The 14,869-nt window shown below is 37.3% G+C and overlaps 2 protein-coding genes across 2 annotated transcripts; both read right to left on the bottom strand.

The window, feature by feature from the left end:
- Positions 1–292: 292 nt before the first annotated feature.
- LOC122306535 (LOB domain-containing protein 16-like) lies at positions 293–2,973 on the bottom strand. The gene is made up of 3 exons (XM_043118961.1): positions 2,916–2,973; positions 1,219–1,721; positions 293–869 (listed from the first exon to the last, which is right to left on the bottom strand). Exons 1-3 carry the CDS (start codon positions 2,971–2,973, stop codon positions 522–524), a joined length of 909 nt encoding a protein of 302 aa, XP_042974895.1. The 3' UTR covers positions 293–521.
- Positions 2,974–4,755: 1,782 nt separating this feature from the next.
- LOC122308527 (poly [ADP-ribose] polymerase 1) lies at positions 4,756–14,869 on the bottom strand. Its single transcript, XM_043121896.1, has 20 exons — positions 14,590–14,869; positions 13,738–13,787; positions 13,466–13,649; positions 12,237–12,423; positions 11,779–12,124; positions 11,213–11,408; positions 10,970–11,134; positions 10,775–10,835; positions 10,589–10,652; positions 10,245–10,496; positions 9,434–9,671; positions 9,236–9,348; positions 9,073–9,149; positions 8,783–8,943; positions 6,968–7,159; positions 6,759–6,867; positions 6,533–6,615; positions 6,298–6,435; positions 5,953–6,135; positions 4,756–5,152 (listed from the first exon to the last, which is right to left on the bottom strand). The coding sequence occupies exons 1-20, from the start codon at positions 14,731–14,733 to the stop codon at positions 5,105–5,107; spliced, it is 2,991 nt and encodes a 996-aa protein (XP_042977830.1). The 5' UTR covers positions 14,734–14,869; the 3' UTR covers positions 4,756–5,104.

Below are 14,869 nucleotides of genomic sequence, written 5' to 3'. Positions count from 1 at the left end.
ATGAATTATTTTTTGGGGATGTGTCTTCCACGAATTCCTTTGACCAATATGCTAATTGCCTTTTCTCATGGTTATATACTTAATATATACTTCCCATATCGCACGTGGGAAACACAATAATACATATCAGTTTCTTATATCTGTGTATAATTATTGAAGTACTTGATAGGTGAAACTGAGGTAGCTAGACCATTTATTTAGTTCTTTATAATTGTTGTAGAGAAAAATAAAAGAAATTTAATTGTTCACACTCATATTTCATAGTACTCGTTTAGAGAGAGAGAGAGAGAGAGATCTTAAATATTCCAAGCCGTCCACATTAATTTTGGTGATCGGAAAAGAAAAAGATCAAGGAAGCTGGCAAAAGCATGCATGTGCCTATTTGAGATTCATCACTCTAAGTCTCTAACCAAGTTTCTCAGATAGTCTCAGTATATACAGCATTTGGAAATAGAGAATCCTCATCGTCATAATGAAACTCAACATAATATATCTATGTCGATTTAAATAGATATGATGAATTAATTCCTCATCATTCGGAGGGCAAGTTCCTGAAGCTCACCCAATTCATGATTCTTAACATAATATGGTCTTTTCTTTGAACATGGTTGCAAAGAACAATCCTCTGATCTGCTTTGTGTTTCTTGCATATTCATTAATCCGTCACCATAGCTGTGGTCAGCTGATTCAAGCGAGCTCTGGGGTGAAATGTGATTCATGTAAGTAGTAGGATAATTTGGAACCATTACTGGCACCCTAGCAACACTCCCTCCTGGCCCCTGATCATTCTCAATGTTCCGAAAATCATTCTGGCTTTGAGCTGCCAGCTGAGCCTTCGCTTGCATCAGTTGTGCTTGCAAGCATGCCACCTATATATCATGTATACATAAGATCAGGAAAAAAAAAAAAGTGGAATTAATTTTCTTCTGTATTTTATTGCCATCAAATTTGACCATACATTTATGTTTTTTAGGGCTAGCCAAAGGCCAACTCTTTGGAGTACTCCGATCATTATCAACAGAAGTGGAAACAACCAAAACAAGAAAAGAACTTAACTGAAATTTTCTCAAGAAATCTAGTTGGTATACCTAATTACAACCCAAGTAGACAGATATTGGCCAAGAAGGAAAGACTCTTAATTAGATGCATCTACTATGCAGAAGGAACCGTGAATAATACACAGAATTTGGAATATGTGTGTCATGTGTGTGTATTTACCTGCTGTTGCAAGGCGAAAATGTGAGAGACACATCCATAAACGGGGTCTCTCATACGTGCTTGAGCTTCATAGGCAATGGATACTACAGCCTCGTAGCGATCGTGAACGGGGACATGCAACAAAAGTTTGGACACGTTACTAGCACCAAACACCTTGTGAATGGCTGCAAATCTTGCAGAGCCTTGCTCTGTGCAAAAATATGGAGCAAAGATGCAATCTGAAGCGCACTTTCTCCTAAGAAACTTGCAAGCCCCGCAAGGCGAGCCAGTTCCATTCCCAGTTCCAGATTCCATGGCAGAAACACACAGAGAGAGAATACAAAATTTTAGGCACACGAGCTCACTAGGAAATGGTGCAAAAATGAGAGACTTATGGCGTATGGGTTGGCTTGGGAAGTGGGGTTTGGGGTATTGGGGTTTAATTTTTAAAGGTAGAAAGAGGTGGGTAGGGGTGTCCTTGGAAGGGGTGTGAAAGGGGGACAAGGAGGGCTCAAGTGCAGGTTCTTAGGGAACAATTTATTAATGGTTTATGACATGTGGGGCTAGTTTTCTCAGATGGTATTTTTTACTTCTTAAGTTTCTTTTGTTTAACTTCACTTCTTTTTTTCAAAAAAATAAATTTGGTGAGTTTGATTTTGGGGCATTGATAACATTATTTTTCCGCCGAACTCCGCACCTGGAAACTGCTGCTATACGTCGCTTTTCGCCTCTGTGATAACTCCCACATGCTGGTAATGCTCTACCCACACACAACCACATTGATAAATTTGGCACCTCAAGATGACTTCCAATTATTATGGATATGTGGATCATAAAAAAAAAAATACAGCAAAATACAACAATAGATCATCTCTTGATTCTCTTCTGGTTTTTATTTTTTTTTTATTTTTTATTTTTTTCTCTTTCAAAAGAAATTGGAATTTGTAGAAAAATGTTCATCAAATAGGAATATCATGTCTCGTCTTGCTCCTTTGCCTCGCAGGTTGTTTCTGTTTTTTATGCAATCATATTTGTCGTGTGCTGTGGTGATTTGGACAGAGATTAATTTAATGATTGTAGCTTTGTGTTAATGACACATATATTTATAATGTACCGTGATTAGGGACTACTTGACGTAGTACCAACAATCTAGAAATGTCATATTTGGCTATTTTTTCAATAAAAGTAAACTTCGAACTAAAAAAAGAAAGAAAAAAGATAAAAGTCCTTTAACCCTAAAGAAAGTGACGTTTTAACCCTAAAGAAAGTAATGAGGCTATGTTATCTTGATGGAGCAGTATGTTCTATGTATTACATGATACAAAAATAATAACTTAAAGTAAGGACAAAATAAGCCGATATTATTATGCACAGATCAGATCGGGACATCATTTTCAAATTTAATTAAAAAAAATAAAAATTAAAAGAAGCCCTGTCAGAGAGTAATATCGCACCCCTTTTTGTGTATGCTTTTTCACTGGGGAACGGTAGGGAAACTACGCGTCCTATAAATGTAGTAGCCATATTTGATTGTGTTTTCCATTAAGGCTGCATGCCTCTTCTCAGTAATAATGCAGTGGGTGTCGCACACTCAACAAATTCTGTCACTGCTTACAAAAAAAAGTTCAAAACGTATTACTCAACTCATTTCTCAAGATCTAAAGATCCTCCTGATCCATCCCTTTTCATATCTGTAAAACAGATCCTTCTTTTTTAACTTTTTACAAGAGTCTTGTACTCAATCATAGCCTTCCCAATTGCCATATCCACCCACATTGTTTTAGAACTCTCTCTCTGTTTTCTCACCTTTTATTGCAGATATAGTTACCTCTCTCCACTTCTATATTTGTCTTTATTAGACTAGTTGCTACTTTCTTCAGTGTATAATACCTTCTATAAACACAACTTACTTTTTATGCAAACTGACTAGGTAAGCTTTCTACATCAATAATGTGTTTGATGCGTCAGTAAATAACTTGCAAATAGATTGTTTTCCTCTTTTGCATCATCACCACCAAGAAAACCAATCCCTTTAGAAGTTAGAACTCAAAACTCAACCTCACAGCAATGAGAACCAGCTGTAGAGAAGTGAATGAAAAGGGTGCAAGCAGAGCTACGTCCCTCGAACCAAATATAAAATGGGTGACCAAAACGTCATAACCGTTTAAAGGGTAACAAAAAGCAGCATGCATGGATTCGTCACCTAACCAAGGAAAATGGCTCTTTCCGTAGGAAGGTACATTCCCTGTCATGTTCCTTACCTCAGCTATGCCGCCGCATGCACATATTCCTTGCATGCCATTTAAAGTTACAGCACACACCAAGCTGTGAAGGGTTCGGTAGGGATTCAACATGCAAACCTAACCGTGACATAATCATTATTTATTCTACAGTCAATGTATGGCATCATACAAGCACATGGCACTCATGCTAGCAGCCTAAAATATCTCTCAACTTCAAATAATAACCAAACCAACACTACTCAAATCTAAAATGGGGTTTAAATTTGGTTGCTTATTAATAACATTCTGATTATTTCATACGTTAGCATTCGTTTCTAAACAAGGCAGAAAAAAAATACCTCTCCTATTTCAATTTTTGATACTGTTACACCAACTTGATGCACTTTTATAGGGGATGGTGTTTTCCTTCCATATTCACAAACAAAGCATGGAACAGTGGAGTCTCCGAAGTTCCAAACATGCACACGCTTAGAATATATTACAAGAGTTTATTATAGAAAAAACAATTCATTAAGAAAAAAGAGCAAGAAGCCAGCACAATTGAAACGACTGCCCCCAGGCTCAAACACAATTAGACAACAAGAAGCCCCAAGACACCATAAAAGAACAAAACATAGACGACAAGAAAGAATTTTCTTCCTAGTGAACAGGCCCTTTGGAATCTTCATCCAAACATCTCTTGTTATATTTACATGAACCCAACTCGTTGTAAGAGCTGGATTGAATGTCAACCGGTCAATGGGGCTGCAACAGTTACATTTCTCAGATGACCCAAGAATTTGTGAGAATCGAGGCAGGACTTTTTTTTTTAATTTTTAATTTAATTTAATTTTTTTTTTTTTTTATCTGGATTCTGAACCAATTTGCAGCAGTTTGTGTTCGAAGTGAGGTTGGCACTTGGTGGTTGATAGTCAACGGCTAAGGAAACTGTGGATGATCCATAGCAATACTATCCGGGACACTAGGTATTAAAATCTTAATATCATCTCCCTATTTTGGTCTCCACCCGCTCTGCACTTGCTGGTTGCCACAACATGTAAAAGAACAGGAATCGCATTCACTAATTTCAAGTCCAGGTGCAAATGCATTTGGCTACACACTTGCCACGGTGGACAGAGATATATTTCTTAATCCTAAATTCTGTTATCACTAATCACACACTTGCTAGGTGACATATTTCAAGTGGCTCCCACATCTAAGCATAACTAGGAATGACTATTTTGGATGAAGACTAAAATTGCTCAAGTGGAAAAGGCCAAAACGATAGTAGGGAAAACTAAAAATTGATATATGTGCATCTGTATCGGTTATCTCATTGCATTCAAACCTAAAAATTTGCATTTAAAGAGACGTTTATGTTTTAAAGTTTGTGGCTGTTCCATGTGTTTAAAATACATCACATCATGGAAGAGGAGAGCCCATAAACAAAAAGTGCGCATCAACATGGCAAATGCATTTCTGAAGATACTGAACTTGCTTCCACTCCTTGCAAGCAACATTTACATCGCAAAAAGTATGTTGAAGCTCTCCAGCGAACCCCAAAATTAGATCTTAATTGAGACTTAGCAGTTACCAAAAGAGCGAATATTGTGTATCTCACTGATTACAGAACTGGAGAAACTGTAACACACTCCCCACACTGGTGAAAATTTACTTACCTCTCCTCATCTCTTGTGATGGAACTTCACCTTCAACAAGAACTGCATCTTGACCTGTTCAAGATAAGAACGCCCAATCTCAGTCACATGACACATACATGCACTAATCACACGGCACAAATTTAGGCTAAAAAATCAACAAAGGTCCCAACTCCCAAGCAACATATCAATTTCTAAGTTGATGCAATTATAGTTATAAGGAAAAAAAAAGAAAAGAAAAAAAAGACCCCATTTAGTTAGTCCTCTCTCCCGATAAAAAAAAGTCCCAAAAACCATAGCCTCTATGAGCTGTCAACCTTAACACTGGTTGGAGGTGGGAGAAGCTTTGGTCCTCCTTCCCCCTTCTTTCTTGCCCCTCTTTCCCTTTATCCTTCTTTGTTTTCTTTTCTTTCCCCCCTCCCAATTTTGTCTTGAAGATGGGATGTTTTATCCACCATAGCCACCCATGCACCCCACCATTGGACTCAACACCCACCAACCCACCTTTCAACTCTCCACTAACAAGTTCCCCTTTTCCCCACAGGGTGTGACCCATGCACCACCTCTTCCAAAGACAATCTAGCCCCATTTCTCCATCTGAACCCAATCCATCCCCTAACTATACCAGGGATGAAGATTCTCTTTTGCCGGTAATTGGTGTCAGACCATGCTCATTGCAGGCCTTTTATGGGAACATCAATTAATGCATGTCACAGCAGAACCAGTACTTCAATCTATATTCATATCGAAATTATATATAAACATATATTTGCTGTTTGGATCACATATAAATTAAAATTCATCAACATGGACAAAAAATGACAAACTATATTTTGGAACACAAGTGATAAGTGATAAAAAACAAGATAACTCACTTGAGCCGTATCATAAACAATGTACTCATTATACATCAGCTCAGAGGCCTTCAGTTTTGATGGCACAGGTTTTCCGCATGGAACAACAATGCCATCCCTCCACCTTGCATATTCCGACTCCAGAGGTATATTCTTGCCAAGTCCTTTTGTAGAATGCTTTCCTTCAGGGGGCTTTTCTATATACTGAATAACAGAGGAAAAGAAGTTAACAGGGAGAGAGACACAGAAGAATAACAAGCTAATGTGTTTGGATGGGCCTACTCGTTCTTCCAAAAAGGCATTGGAAAAGTTTTTGGGAAAACCATTGCTAAAAAATCTTATTCAAATCATGAAATTTAGACTCACTTTGGCCTTCTTGAGCTCATAGACCTCCCCCAAAGCAACTTCACTAAGAAGCATTAGGCCAACAGGGTTTTTCTTATCGGTGTAGCAATACTGAGCACTCTTACTGACCAGGTCAGCAAAGTATATCCCTTTTCCAAACTATAACACAAAACAATGAAGGCATCAGTCTGGTAAACAAAAATATGCATGCATGAAAACACAAACAGAGAGAGAGAGAGAGTGAGCGAGAGAGAACCATATAGCCAGTTGCTGGAGCTTCAGGAGGAGCTATTCTCAGTCCCTGGCTAAGTATTCCCACAAAATTTGTCAACCGAGAACCTGCAAAGAAAATGTTCGGATTTACATCAAACTCTAGTCAACTTTCCCACTCTAGTAAATAGGTGCCCACAACAAACCGCAAGAAAGTAAAGTTATTCACAAGTCATCGCAGAGAACTACCATACATCAGCACTGCAACTTACCATGCCAAAGGAGCATCCTGTTCTTAAGCCTTTCTCGATAGGGAGCAAACTTATCAAATTCTCCTTTCCTTTCAAGTGAGAAAACTTCTTCCAGTTCAAGAGTCCAATCCTGATAATATTACCAGTTGCTTGATTAATTTGTCAACAAAAAAATTGAAGAAACAAGCAAAAAGTCATCACCAGCATAGTGTGTCACTGCTAAAACTCGCCTTATGTGTAGGGGCATGAGTGGTAAGTAGATACTTCTCAATCAATCGATAATCTTCACTATCATGAGGAAGGGGAGTAATATCACATTGGAGTTTCATATACTTTTCATCTAGCGAGTCATCACTATCAGCATCAAAACCTACTAATCTGGATGCTATTTCAATTTCCTGGAGAGCTTCTAACATTTTAACCTATCATAGAAGAAAAAACGGGGCGCTAATAATTAGTCCTTGTACGGAACTGCATTAGGGAGATGAAAGAATAACTTACATAGATCAGTTACATTCTAAATAGGCAACAAAATACCTTTGTATGAGTAAATAAGCATCACAATACCCAGGCATGTAAAAAATACCCAAATCGGATAAAAGTGCAAGCCTCTGCAGAAGTAGGAATAATGGCACCAGAAATACTACATCTTACATACAAATTCTGTCTCCTTGATTCAACAACTTTAGACCCTTTACAGAATATACCGTTCCTATAGAACTACCCAAGTAAAAGTTTAGGTTATTACACTGAATTCTAGATTAGAAAGTCAATGAGTCTGAATTGATATTTTAGAAGATTAGGCTAACCATCCTGTTTCTGACCATCTCAATTTCACCTAGGGCTGTAAATAAACAATGCTACCCAATAGGCAACTCGAATTCGGCTTGATGAAACTCGAATTCTACTAGATTCGATCATTAAATAGGTCCTTTGTGAACAAAAATTAGAATCGACTATTCAATGATGCAAACTCATAAAACTTGATCGACTAGATTAAAGTATGTGAACATGCTCATACAAGGCTCGGCTTGACTTGTTCGCTCGAGCCAATTTTTTAATAATCAAGCCGAGTTTGGCCAAACAATACTCGCTATAACTCGTCTCAATTACAACCCTAATTCACCCAATTTAATCTTTCAGTATGAATTGTCCACCAATTTCTTCAGTCTGCTTCAAAATTTCAACCAGGGCCAAATTGATGCCAAAAAGTTCATAACCACTTGTGAGAAGCTCAAACTGCTTTTTCTCAATATACTAGACTTCATGCCTATCCTTACTTTAGTTCTGTTTCTTTTTTCCATTGCATGTTTCAAAGAAAACTACAACCACCTTAAATTTCTGAGTGAACCAACCCCCCCCCCCCCCCCCCCCCCAAAAAAAAAAAAAAAAAAAAAAAAAACACCAACCCACCAAACCCAACTAAAAAAGAAAAAGGACAGGAAGAAATCTAAATACTAACTTTCTGGCACAACCACCATGGGGCAAAAGAGTGAAAGTTCTAGTTCACAGTTGAAAATTATGCAAATGTAGATAGAATGCAATCAAAATGAAGTTTACAAGTATTTTAAAGCAATATGTCAGAATTGAAGCCTTAGAAGGTTCAGATCTCAGATAGAGATGCCGCCATTGATGGCAAAACAACAATGCAGCTAAGTTAAGGAATTGCTATAATGCAATTAAGACATTGAAATATGAGTCAGAACTGAACTTGGACAATTTATAAGCCTCTTATCAGAATTGGTAGGCTACTTGCTAATTTATGAATCAAGAAGCTTGTTGGAAAATTATTTACAGAAGATTGAGATACTTTCAGAACTGCTCCATTTAATCAATTCAGGGATCTTACTACATCAGAGTGCAGGCCACCTAGAAAGCATCAACTATGTAAAGTTTCAGATAAAAGTAAAACAGACTTTTCAAAATTATAAACAACAAACAAAAACAGAAAAAACGGTGATATACCTGTAGTTTAAATTGACAAATGGATTGAGAATAGGCAAAAATGCAAAAACACAATAGATGCTCCACACTTGATTTAGTACCTTTGACTTGAAATCATCCTCATCTCTAATAATATGTGGGTGAATGGAAGGGATCATAGTGAAAAAACGATTGCTGGCATCAATAATCAAGCTTTCCTTGACAGAAGGATCGTGAGCATTATTATTTAGCAGGTTCTGTATTTCAGTTAACGCCTCAAAACCTGGAAAACAAAAACCAATAATTAAAAAGTAAACACACTTTATTTTGGCATCCTTCTGTACACAGATAGTTTGAGAAAAGCATAGCAACATATCATGAGCACAGTGCGAGTTTTTTTTATGGTAACTACCCTTTTGGACATTTCTTTTGCTCAGTTTTCCCAGTGGCATTTCAGCCATATTAATCTCAAATTCCATCATGGCAGCCCTGCACAGATTAAGATTTAGCTTTTCAAGCATATAAATCTTAAGAGAAAAAATAAATAATAAATGAAATAATGATCTCTACATAACCTGTATGTTTCCACATTAAAGAGCATCTTCATCAATTCTACTAATTCGGGGGCAAGATTGCTGGCTGCATCATTCTTTCTATTCTTAGACACCTGTTTGGTAACTCCATAGTCCTACAAAACAATTAAATGACCTTAAGAAACAGCTACTGTCAAAGCAAGTATTGGCAAAACATAAATAAATAAATAAGGTTTTTACTATATCCAATGGAAAAAATCTGCCAGGTTGCTTCTGAAAATTTTGTTTTTGTGCCCATGCCTCCCACGGATTCCCAGTCTTCTCAAGGAACAAACGCTTGAATTCATGAATTGCATCTGATTTTGACATCTCTTCCAATTTGGTTCCTCCAATTTTTTCGTTTCCCACTCGACCCCATTTACGAAACACATAGCAATCAGACCCTTTGTCGTCTTGGATTATTTGGAGGATATAGTAACTATTAGTGGGCAAACAGTGAAGTTAGAATAACATAAAGAGGTAAAAATTCGAAATAAAAGATTTAAAAGAGAATATGGCATGATATAGGAATCCAGAAAGATAAAACAAAAATTAGAGGGTTGGTCCACCGTAACAGCAAGCATGGTAGGAAATAGCATATTATATATTCTAACTTTTTTTTATAAGTACTATATATTCTAACTTACAAGTTGAAAAACACACCATATTCAGATGGCAACCCAAACTATAAGTTCCTGGTTCATCCTCTGACTCGAACAGGGTCAGAAATACATGAATACATGTTGCATATATTTGATTTTAAGCTAGGAAAAACCACAGGAAGGAACAAACAAAAAATACCAACAAAATGGGCTGTAGTGCCATACAAGTTGTACATATTTGACTTTAAGCCAGGAAAAACTGCATATTTGAACAGACATGAGTACCAACAAATTGGGCTGTGTGCAATAGTGCCATATGAGTTTTTTTTTTTTTTTTTTAAGCCAATCAAAATCCACAGATAATATTTAGAAAGAAAATTGAAGTCTGCAAAAGAAAACAACAAAATTACCTATTAACACCAGTTGACAAATCAGACATGCTCAAAGTCGTGTTATAGATTATTTTCCCTTCCTCAAGTATGTGACCCGTATCTTGGAGGCCAGAAGATTCATGCACAGCACTTCGCCCTTTTACTTTGACGGTAACCATGCTAGATGACTCACCAATGGCTTCAACTTTGTATGAATCAAATGGAAGCTTCTTCTGTTTTTTAACGCAATCAACCAAGTAATCCTCTCTAACAATTGGTAACTTCATCCTCCTATTAGTGAAACCATCCCAATCAAAGTGAAAATGAATAAAGGAAAAAAAAAAAAAAAAGACTCAAGGCCAGCAATTTGAGAGCATATTTACCTTGCTTTCCTGGTCTCAGCATTTTGATCATCCAGCACTCCACTCACAACCAAGCAGTTAGTATCTGTAATTGATTTTTTTTCCAAGCAAAACAGGTAGAACAATGAGGCAATGTCAACAGCAATATACCCAGATGTCCAATGACACAAGACTTTATGTTCAAGATTCAGTCGAGGGATCATATACCTTTCTTTATTTTGGTATGAACAAGTCCACCCTCTCCCTCAATTTTTCTCTTGAATTTTTCCTGCAAAATCATCCTTCATGAGATTCATCTGCTAAATTAATTATGACAGATCTGAAAATGCATTAGACAGGGTTTCAGCACATCATAAAAGATAATTACGACACACAAGAGGAAGCAAAAAGCAAAAATCATACCATGGATTCCTTGGGTAATCCAGATACAGCAACTCTCAAGTCTCCTAAACTTTCACTCTTTGCTGATTGAGAGCTGCGGTTAATAGCTTGACTTCCAGAAGAATTGTCATATGCCGGTGGAGGCAGTATCCGAACAGGTTTTGTCTTCTTTTGTGATTTAAACCACTGGTTACAATTGAGTAACTTAAGTCACTATCTGTCTACTGTCTAGTTCATTACATGACAAGGGTGCAGATTTACTACCTTGCTAAGATATTGATTATTGATCTCTTCTGGGACTTTCCACTTCCCTTTCAGACGTTCTGGTTCACGAGTGGAGTAAGAGCACTTGCTCCATGCGGATAAGAAACCATGGCACCGGTACAAGCCTCCAGAATAACGAAGAGAACCAGCACAAATCGGGCAGCTAGAAAGCGCTCCAAACATCATCGCGTCCACACTAAACAAGAATTACAACAGACAATATGGTTTCAACTGCTAATAAAAGAAATTAGAGAATCTAAAATAGTGGTATTTATTGACATCCTAACAGCTTCTCAATCAAATAGATATTCAAGTCAAATATAGTGTAATCATTCCTTGGTATGATAAACACAGCAGCAGTTTCATACATTTGAAACTAATCTACTGGGAAATGGTGATCTAGTGACCAATACTTATACGCAAAGCATAAGAGGTTAGTGTCAAGACAAATAAATAACTTATCCAAAGATTAAAAAATCCATGACAAAGCCTGTAGACAAGTTTTATAAAATTAAAGAAAAACCCTTCGTAGATTAGAGGCTCAAAGATTGCATAAGAAAAATTACCAGCGTTCACGCAAATCAAGTTCTGATCCTGTTGAATCTTGATCATTGGCTTCAAGCATTTGACGCAACTCTGCTGTTGTCACATGTTTCTTCAAATCATCTTTCAGAGCCCACAGTTCTTTACTTTGGGTCTCCAGTTTACTATCCAAATCAGTTCCTTTTGGACGTTCATCAATGGAGTTGGCAGCATACTCCTTATATGCAGCCCTGCTTGCCGATGTGTCTCCCGCAGCCTTAGCAACTTTTGGATTCTGATCACCTTGAACATCTTTTTTACGTTTTATGCCAGCTTTGGAAGTTGATTGTTGCAGGAGTTCTTTAGTCTCTTCTATCTTAATTTCAGTGCCTGAAAAAACAAATACATGGAGAGAGATGATAACCAGTAAAAACAAGAGTTCTGTGGGCTCGAGCATTTGAAAAAAACTTACTATAAAATAAAAATAAAAAAAGGTTCATACCACCCTTTGCATTAGAAGGAACCTTATTAGCCACAGTGCTAACAGCTGCCTGGTCAGAAGCTGAGAGGCTCTTCCATCCAGACAACTTCTCCACTTCGGTAGATGGAGATGATTCCAGAAAACAGTTGGCATGGTTCCACACCAAGCCCCTAGCTCCTTGGCCATCAGGCTTGATTGATATACGAACCTAGAGAAAAAATATTAAAAGCGTTGACATGAAGGAAAATTCATATAGCATTTATGCATTACTAGTTGATTAAATCGCTCAAGAAAAAAGCATAGTTAAATTAATCCGAGCAAAGGTGAATCCATCAACTAGATAAAAATCTTCTTGACAAAATAATCATTGCTCCACCTTGGGCACATACTATGTTATCTTCAGATATGGGTCTAGCTTCAGGAATTCAACTTTTTGATCACTAAAATTGCAAAACTCCTTTGAGGACTTTTATATAACCTTAAATAGCTCCTTCAGTCAGATTCTTCTTTTTGGTCATTGCCTGCTTCATGTTATTTAAAACAATTTGAGAGGGTTAAGCTTATATCAAATTTTAAACAGAATTAAATTTCATTTTGTGCATAAAGTAGCACTCAAAACTTCAAAGCCCTTTTTTCAGTCCACTCATTTAATGATGACACCTGAATATGGCCTAACTCATAAACAAGTCAGGAGAAGTGGTCACTTGCAAGACTTCTTGGCTTGATAGGTCAAGGTAGAGCCGGTCAGTGAGGTAGACACATTATCTAAGGACCACGTACCAAGCAATATACACTTGCAAAAGGCCTTTAACTGTTAATAATAGCATAATCATTCCATGATAATGACATACTCTCAGCATGAACTAACAGAGGAATAGTAGCAAACATGCAGATCACCACATAAGAGACATCAATTGGCACAAGTCAATGTAGCATGTGATGCATTGCTTAAGCCTTTTTCTGTCTGGTACATCAAACATCTGCAGATTCCTCAAACTCGCATATGAATGTTGACTATTTTAATCTCTTTTAGTCTTGCAACACAAAGAATACTAAATAAAGGACAAGTTCAATAATATTTTTTCACTACATTCGTTTTTCTTTACACAACCTGACATTTAGGGTTTCTAGGAGAGGATGCTTAATATCCAGTTCTCGTTTCTCCACAGAATCCCCACGTATTTCAGTGTAGATAGAGTTGTGATGATTAGCTATCTTCGGAAAAAGACCAAAGAAACATAGAAACTAACCTCTCCTTTCATAATCTTTTGGCTGCACTGCTTGCAGGTAGCACGAGAAAATTGTGCAACTTCAATACCGCATTCTGTAGTTGTGACAGCAGTGCTAGCAGGGGATCCACTGCCCTCCACATACTTCCTGATCTTCTGCTGATCTTCCCAACGAAGCAACTCAATGCCTTCAACATCATCAATGCTAAAAGCAAAATCACGCATAGAAGTTGATTACTGAATCTATCTGCTTAACTCAATGAAAATGCTGAAAGTAATACAAGCATACATACGATTTTATCTGCTTTGCTTTCTTCAGTATGCAAGTAGCATGGTTCCACATCTGATTCATAAAACAAATACGTGTCAAAGCCGTATAATACCGGCAGGATATTTGGAAAGTAAGTCCTTCCGAATTACATTTGAAAATTTACAAACATCAAGAATCATATAATCCCTCAATGAATCTTGTAATAAACTTCCAAGTAACAGAGAAAAACTAATCATAAGGCAGGATATAAAATTCTAACTTTTAAAATGTATCTTTCAGTATGCTGTTTACATAGAATGTAAAGAAAATGGTTAAGGCAGGCTTCGATAACGCAGATGGAATGTATTCATAAGGTTTCCTCGATAGAAGAAGACAACAATTTAAGAACAGGTTTTAGAGGCGCCATTTCTGAGAACGAAGGAGTAAATTTTTTTAGCAGAGCCAACTTGAGAACTAAAAAGGCTTTGGGGTTCACTTCCAAGTCTGACTGTACCAAATCAAGCAAGCAGCAAACAGTTAAAAACCCATTATCTTGGGAGCTCGAAAAATTAACCAAATGACAAAAGAAAAGTAAAAGTTAACTGAGCATTTACAGAAAGTCCTAAACCGACCGCCGACACCCCCCCACCCCCCAAAAACAAAAAAAAAAAGAAAAAAGAAAAAAGCGTAAGCCAATGATCAAAATTACATCTACTTAAGCCATGGATTACAGGCACCTAGATTAAAAAGAACAAGAAAATGAAAGTGAGTTCTCATTACCCAAATGCCTCGATGTAAAAGATAATATACGACAATCCAAAACATCCACACCACTAATAATAAAAATAAAAAATAAAAATAAAAAAAGAGGAAAAAAGGCAGAAAGAGAACATACGGGCATGAAGCCGTCGAATTGAGTGGCCTGGACCATCTTGCCAAGGCGGAAAACCTCTTTGTCGATGGCGCTCTTGCATGTTTTGCACGACGATCGCGACGACTTGGCGTACTCCGCCTTCCATGGCTTCGGAGGGTTCGCCATTGCCTTCGTGTCTCTCTCTCTCTGTGGCACAGAGCTACACTCACTCTCTCAACTCTATATATCTGTACGGTCACGCATGTATACTGCAGCATGGGTGTGTCGGAAGAATTTTAGATTTTGAAACAAAAAAAATTAA

The sequence above is a fragment of the Carya illinoinensis genome, chromosome 4, assembly GCF_018687715.1.
Source record: "Carya illinoinensis cultivar Pawnee chromosome 4, C.illinoinensisPawnee_v1, whole genome shotgun sequence".
NCBI lineage: Eukaryota > Viridiplantae > Streptophyta > Magnoliopsida > Fagales > Juglandaceae > Carya > Carya illinoinensis.
The sequence above is the reverse complement of the archived record's forward strand: the minus strand, read 5'-3'. Positions and strand labels throughout refer to the sequence as shown.

What these genes read in the sequence shown, in the direction of transcription:
- LOC122306535 (XM_043118961.1), bottom strand. Translation starts at nt 2,973, where the DNA reads ATGTGGGTGGATATGGCAATTGGGAAGGCTATGATTGAGTACAAGACT. An exon ending in GTACAAGACTCTTGTAAAAA is followed by an intron (nt 1,722 to 2,915) that starts GTTAAAAAAGAA and finishes TTGTTCCCTAAG; the next exon opens with AACCTGCACTTGAGCCCTCC. An exon ending in TTTTCGCCTTGCAACAGCAG is followed by an intron (nt 870 to 1,218) that starts GTAAATACACAC and finishes CATGATATATAG; the next exon opens with GTGGCATGCTTGCAAGCACA.
- LOC122308527 (XM_043121896.1), bottom strand. Translation starts at nt 14,733, where the DNA reads ATGGCGAACCCTCCGAAGCCATGGAAGGCGGAGTACGCCAAGTCGTCG. An exon ending in CTTGATTTGCGTGAACGCTG is followed by an intron (nt 11,409 to 11,778) that starts GTAATTTTTCTT and finishes ATTCTTGTTTAG; the next exon opens with TGTGGACGCGATGATGTTTG. An exon ending in GCTGAGACCAGGAAAGCAAG is followed by an intron (nt 10,497 to 10,588) that starts GTAAATATGCTC and finishes TTTCACTAATAG; the next exon opens with GAGGATGAAGTTACCAATTG.